The 6870-nt window shown below is 42.2% G+C and overlaps 1 protein-coding gene across 6 annotated transcripts; it reads left to right on the plus strand.

The window, feature by feature from the left end:
• LOC8073012 (RING-H2 finger protein ATL73) lies at positions 357–6573 on the plus strand. Of its 6 annotated transcripts, XM_021463405.1 has the most exons (5): positions 367–2516; positions 2879–2927; positions 4273–4321; positions 4433–4636; positions 5315–6573. In XM_021463405.1, the coding sequence occupies exons 4-5, from the start codon at positions 4551–4553 to the stop codon at positions 5958–5960; spliced, it is 732 nt and encodes a 243-aa protein (XP_021319080.1). In that variant the 5' UTR covers positions 367–2516; positions 2879–2927; positions 4273–4321; positions 4433–4550; the 3' UTR covers positions 5961–6573. The 6 variants fall into 6 exon arrangements, 5 of the variants coding, with proteins under 5 accessions (XP_021319080.1, XP_021319077.1, XP_021319079.1 ...); XM_021463402.1 differs by having other exon boundaries at positions 367–4037; XM_021463404.1 differs by having other exon boundaries at positions 367–2927.

Below are 6870 nucleotides of genomic sequence, written 5' to 3' on the forward strand. Positions count from 1 at the left end.
TTTGATGGGTTGTTTCGCCTATTGAGAATTGCATCTCTCTAAATTTTTCTTAAAATTAAATCTTAGAGACATATTTGGTGGTTAAAAAATCCCTACCATGTATTTATTAGATTTTTTAACGAAAAATTGAATAAAATCACCTTGAAAACTACTTCTAAGTCGTATATAAAGGTAATTAAAGGACATAAGGTAACTTAAATAGTTTTATAAGAGTTTAAGTCCAAAATTCAACGACAAGATTTTTTGGTTTCTTCTTTGAGCAACACAAGAATTTTTGGTTGCTGGGCCTTCACCAGATATCCTCTGCTGGGCTTTGTCTGTGTCTCAGCAGGCCCGCCGGTTCGACGAATCGTGCAAACTTCCAAGTGCCAAGCCGACCAGCCACAAGCCCACAGGCCACAGCCCCACATTGTGGAGGCGGCGGCGGAGCCTTCTGCCTTCGCCGGAGAGGAACTGGAGCCGCCGAGGTGACGAGGTGGTTGGTGGTGGAACTTGCAAGGGGCGAAGGAGGCCGACGCAGCCGACATGGTCATGGGGGGAGAGGGAGGTCGGCGTCCTCGCGGCGCGGTGTTGCCGCTGCCTTGTCGCCTCGTCGGTAGCACCAAGCGCCACCTCGTTGAGCTCGCGTCAGCCTCCCTTCACTTCCTCCTGAGATCCTCTGTAGGCTTAGCAAGCTAGTATTATCGAGGCACACTGTGGTTGAAAATTAGAATTGTTGTCAAGTGTTACAGTCAATTCAATTAGGGCAAATTTAGAATATCCCATTCTGGTGAGGCAGAGTGGCACATAAGCATCCATTATCATGTTTAACAGAAACATCTCTTGTGCATATTGGACCTTTAGCTGTCCTGAGTATCTGTGAGTTGTGTCCTAGGACTAATTTGAGCCCTTTTTAGATCCCTGTTGGCAAATTCTATTGTAGATACAGGTGAGAAGTGGCGGTGCCATTTTGAGGTCTAAATGTCCAAAATGGCTAGTTATTTGTGACCTTCAGTGCCATCTAGATTATTTTGAAGCCAATAACTTTAGTATAATGCATGCAGCTCCACCTACCACTAACAGCATAAAAGGTAATCTATCTGTCAGATAAGATCAGGATCCCACAATCAACTAGATGTTGCTTTCGCCTTTACCTTGATTCAACATGTTTTTATCAGTCATAGTCTCATAGAAGGAGCCAATAATCAAGAAAGGTGTGAATCTCTTGATACCATCGTTAATCATACTTTGGTCTTTGGTACCTTGTACTTGTAGCTGATATAGTTCTCTGATTTATGAAATGTATGCTAGCTTGCTTCGGTAAATTGTTCTTCAAGAAACCTTTGCTAAAATTCATGAGGTAATATTCAATTTGTTGAATTGTAATAACTAAGGCTGATGTTCATCATACAAATGGTGTGAAGATGCTCAGACATTGGGCTAGAAAAGGTATGCTGCATCATAAAACCAGACCTCTTCCTCTCCCTATCTTTGTGTGCCTTATCTGCAGACTGCAGTGACAAAATTGGGGACCAGAGTTAGCATAAAGTGATATAAGCTTATCACACTTTATTTTACCTGTGATGTGAGTCACACCTGAATATTTAAATGTCACCTTTTTCTAGAAGTGTGTATGTGAGGTATGAATTCACCCAATCTATATATAAAGAGTTAATTGTTCTGGTAATTGTTTCAGATTAAATAAATATGGTATGCGATCTTGACTTCTTGCCTCCATTGATATCTGTACTGTTCTTTTTTATATTTCTGTCTGAGCTCTTATGTCTTATCTTCAGATTATTCTTGAGGAAAGTATTGGATTGAAAAAATGCTGTTACTAGGAAAACACTTTGCATATGGTACTTAGTTATTCTAGATCAATCTGTAAAATCTTGTGTTAGAGCAACTCCACCAGTTGATTGAAACCAATCCTATTTCCCTATAACCAGCAATAGAGGGGTCAGAGTAAAAAATGAGCTCCATCAGATCCTCTTTCTAAACCCCTTTCCCCATTTTTTTTTCTCAGCTCCTCAAAATCTCTCTCTCTCTCTCTCTCTCTCTCTCTCTCTCTCTCTGATATCCGGGTGCTGACACTGCATCTCTGCAAAGACCGGGCGAGCTGGCATGCGGGCTGCCACGCCGCGCAGAGTTCTGCGCCACCCAGCCTTGGGCAGGCCGCCGCTACACGCCCTGCGCTGCACTGCTCCCCGCACTGGGCAAGCTGCATCTGCAGTCAGAGGAGAAGAGAGAAACTGGAGATGAGATGAAGAGATATTTGTTCAGACACATGGGTTCCACCTATAACATCGATGAGTGTTTCTCAGTCTGCTAGAGCACATATCCCCTGTACTATTTAATTCAGTGCATGTATGCACTTTCAACTGAATTCTGGCTTGCTGTATGGTATCTGATGGCTAGATCACTGTAAAGGCGGCAGCAGCAGTCCTGAACACATTACTGGGTCGCTTGATTTTGGACAGGCAGTAGATGAGAATTGGCAAGTGAGAGAGTTTGGCCTTGCTGACCTTTTCTATTCGGTACTGTCAGAGCTCAGAAGTCTTTTTTCAATATTAATATGGATGTAAAAACACACTGTTTCAGAAAAAAAAAGTAGTGTAAAGACCTAATCAACCTTTATGACTTTTATCATCTGCATTATCTATTGAGATTGTCAACTCTTTTCTTAGTTTTGTAGTATTTTAAAGGTTTTCCCATCTTGTTGTGAAATATGAACTTTACATATGAATTTATCGACGCACCCTTTTCTCTTTCTTCCCTCACTTACCAACTTATCCTACATTCTCTATCATTTAGTAGATATTTATAGCAAAGGTATCAGGGTCATTTTCTCTCATTTTTTGGATTTCACCTTGTTAATACTTGTGGCTATGTTGCGCAGGAGTGCAGGCAAGGCAGAAATGGCCAGAAGCATTCCTGTAACTATGCAAGTAAATTTTTCTTGAGCTTTTTCTGACTGAGTAATCTGGAAGCACCACTGATCAGTAGCCATACCTTTTATTCTGTTTTTATTTCTTTTTCCTGGTTTGCTTTAATCACTTTTTGTTGAACGAATGCTCTCTCTCCTGCTGACTAAGTTGATAAGGTATTAAACCCTGCTTGTAACTTAAGAGTGACTAGATAGATCTAAGGCTCCAAAGCAGAAAGTGATGGGTTGAGATAAGGTTAACTATGGATAGCCTGGAATAGTCATATGACTCCCACGTAGACGTCTACAACTTCACACTGAAGATGCATTGGGCAAATGCATGGTTCAATCAAGGAGTTCGTTGTGCATATCCGAAACAGGGACCATTTTATATTTTAAACATTTTACAGAGCTCATATGATTGTGTTGCTCTCTGCACATGAGCATACAACTAGAAATTGCATCATGACTGATAAGAGGCTATATGTTTGTCAGAGAACTGTTGTGACAACCATTGGTTCAAATTGAAATAGAAGTGCTTCGCCATGTTATTGAATCCTCATCAAAGCAACCATAGCTGTTAAGTCCACTTGTCTAAAGAAAAGTACTTCCTCAATTTCATTTTTAATGGGGCTACCGAATCAGCCATAGTCCCTGGGAACATGAAACCATGCCGTGTTCATCGTCCTATGGATGTCTTTCCTGTTTGAAGAACACAGGAGCAATCTCGTCCCCACCTTGTGGCTTGTCAAAATCTTCCTGGGAACTTGGTGACTGTGATCAATCCTTTCCATGCTACACCGATAAATGAGTTCTCAATATGTAATTGACTTTGCTCCAGCTGAGCTTGTGTATGTAGGCACCATGTTAAAGAAGCATTCAGCTTTGTTTAGGAAGCAACACTCATAGTTTATATAATGCTCCATAGATAACATGCTTAACATATTTTTTGTGCCTAAATTGCTTTTTGTCGACTAACCACTCATTCAAGGGGTGCTGCACCTAGTAGGATGTTGTTGATAGCCCAAGCAGTCTTAAGCTAACATATCAGACTCCAATTTGCTAGATTGCTTTTGGTCCACACAAAGTGGACAGGATCAAAACAGAGCAACAAAGGATAAACATATGCTTTGTGAGTGCGCAACGAATATATAGCTGCTCCATTTCCTTTGTGTTTAAGCTTAGATGATTGCTTTTCCCTTTTTTTTAGTATTAGCTGCAGTCTTATCTTTCTTGTAGCTATAAGTTAAATAATGTCGCTGTGGTCTTTGGCTATATACTTTAGTCCAAGTTGCCATCGATCAGCTTACACATGAATCGAGTTAATTCAAATTGATTGACTTATTCAGCATGTTCTTTTTCCGCAGTTAGGAGTCTTGTTTGCATAAAACAAAGAGGAATTGCACCGAGTGATAGGTATTTATATTTCTCTTTTACTTAGCTCGATAAATATGACTCCGTATTATAGAGATAAATTTAATGCCAAAAAGTGAACAATGTTTGGTGCCACATCATTTCACTTTGCAGGCGTTGTGAGTATGACGTGTCTTTGCATGGACCAGCACGTGACTCAGTTCTTGTGAAGTCATGAATCCACCAACAGAGGTCAAATAGCTGACTGCAGCCAGAATGTTTGCAGCCGCACATGATGATCCTTAAAATATTTACAGCCATCCAGCATAACCTTAGAGCTGGTTTGAAGAGGATGCAACCGATGCAGCTACCCAAATGGTCAGTATATGTTTACCCTTTTAAAATCGCCATTTTCCTTTTCCTGACAAATCTGAGTTGTAGTCTCCACGCTTTGCATATGTACTTCTTAGGCCTTGTTTAGTTCAACCCAAAAACCAAAAACTTTTCAAGATTCCCCGTCACATCGAATCTTGCGGCATATGCATGGAGCACTAAATATAAACGAAAATAAAAACTAATTGCACAGTTTACCTGTAAATCACGAGATGAATCTTTTAAGCCTAGTTACTCTATGATTGGACAATGTTTGTCAAATAAAAACAAAAGTGCTACCGTTCCGAAAACCAAAAAGTTTTCGGAACTAAACAAGGCCTTATACATTATTATCAGGCAGACAAGAGATTGTGCTGTGTGTGGCCCTCTGATTCCCAAAAACCCACTGAGATGCAGTCCACTTGCACAAGCAAGGAAGCTTCCAATTGTGCACATTCCAACCTTTGCCAAATGCTTTTTTGTCTCAATTGGCTGGCAGAGACGAAAGGGACAAGGGCAAAAGAGGCAGCATTTCATATACCAAATAAAATAATCCACATACTATATTATTGCAGCCTCAAAGAGCCTATAAATACTTCAGCGCAGACCCAGTTTATGATTCTACATGAGGCAGACTAAAAACAAGAACATACCTACGCAACTAGTAGAGATTTGCACTTGCAGGACTCTGAAGAAAGCTGGGTTTGTGCACAAGGACATGGAGTACCCAAGAAGGACACTGCTGCACACTCCATTCTCTGGGCATCCCTCTAGTCCAAGCCACCCATTAGATGGAGCCGCGGCCACAGATAGTGGGGCTCCAGGAAGCAACTTCGATGCAAACATCGTCATGATCCTGGCTGTTCTTCTGTGTGCACTGATCTGCGCTCTTGGGCTCAACTCCATCGTTCGGTGTGCACTGCGGTGCTCGAGCCAGATAGTGGTGGGCCCTGAACCAAACCAGGCGACGCGGCTTGCTCAGAGCGGGATGAGGAGGAAGGCCCTCCGAGCCATGCCGATCCTGGTCTACTCGGCTGGGCTGAAGCTCAATGCTGCTAACCCGATGTGCGCAATCTGCCTGTCAGACTTTGAGGCAGGGGAGCATGTCAGGGTCCTCCCCAAATGCAAGCATGGCTTCCATGTCCGGTGCATCGACCGGTGGCTGCTGGCGCGGTCAACATGCCCAACATGTCGGCAGTCCCTGTCTAGAGTGCAGCAAAAAGCCTCTGGCTGCTCTGAGGCAAGCCGGGCCGAGCCAGAGCCTGCATCTGCTCGCCCTGTCCTTGTGCCGCTCAGACCTGAAGGTTTGGTAACTCCTTATGATTTTTAGAATGTTCAGTTGCTTCTTAATTGTTACATAAAGGTCGAGAAAAGGTAGAAACAAAAAATTGTGCTCATTAGATCTTAATGCCAGTCTGGTTTGTACATTGTTGCTGGACAAAAGATGTAAAGATTTTTCTAGTTTTTGACTTGATGTGTCAGTGCCGATTGTTGCTGGAGAATGTGCCATGGACAATACCAGTTGCTCTGGTGGGCCTTTTTGTGAATCACCGTTTCAATGTGAGTTTGTAAAATGTAAAAAGAAGAGACATGATTGGCCGGTCTAATCATATGGCAGTGCTGCACGACCACTATGGTGATTGGAGATCAAGCTTTAGCTGCTACTTCAGATTTCAGTGGGAACGGCATATTCTATGCCATTATGAAGAGGTCCGGGGTTCAGCAGGGCTTGTGATATGCTTTGCTTCAAGGCCATGGTTTTAGATTTTTATTAGTGGTCATCATGTATGCACCCGCAGAATTGAGAGGTGAGCCCACACCCAACTATACCTGATGCACATTGGCTAATTGTTTGCTATTTTGTTCGTGCCATCGTGTGAATTGATGTGAGGCCAACAGAAGAATTGATAGGCCAATGATAGAAGCTCATGTGCTGTGTCAAATTGCTATTGCTCATGATATTTTTCTCTTGTTTTTTGCTCTAAAGGCTAAAGCGATTAAGCTAGTGCCTTTGGAGATAGCTGGTTTAGCTATGTGGCTATCGTATCTGTTGCTTTGAAAATCAACAAGAACTTTGGTTTGTGCTCGCCGAGAAAGAAACTGCCCGGATGCCCACTCATAAGAAAGATACGCTTGTGTGTGTGTTTTCAGAACTTAAACGGCTATTTGGCTCGGGAATCTTCAGAATGATAACAATGTTTCCACTATGTTGTTATTATCAAGAATTCAGGAATAGTGCT

This window comes from Sorghum bicolor, chromosome 6 (genome assembly GCF_000003195.3).
Source record: "Sorghum bicolor cultivar BTx623 chromosome 6, Sorghum_bicolor_NCBIv3, whole genome shotgun sequence".
Classification (NCBI taxonomy): domain Eukaryota; kingdom Viridiplantae; phylum Streptophyta; class Magnoliopsida; order Poales; family Poaceae; genus Sorghum; species Sorghum bicolor.

Bases quoted from the DNA above. Each gene is read 5' to 3' on its own strand.
- LOC8073012 (XM_021463401.1), top strand. From the start codon at position 4,551: ATGATGATCCTTAAAATATTTACAGCCATCCAGCATAACCTTAGAGCT. The intron at 4,637-5,314 runs GTCAGTATATGT...TTGCACTTGCAG, and splicing joins CCGATGCAGCTACCCAAATG to GACTCTGAAGAAAGCTGGGT.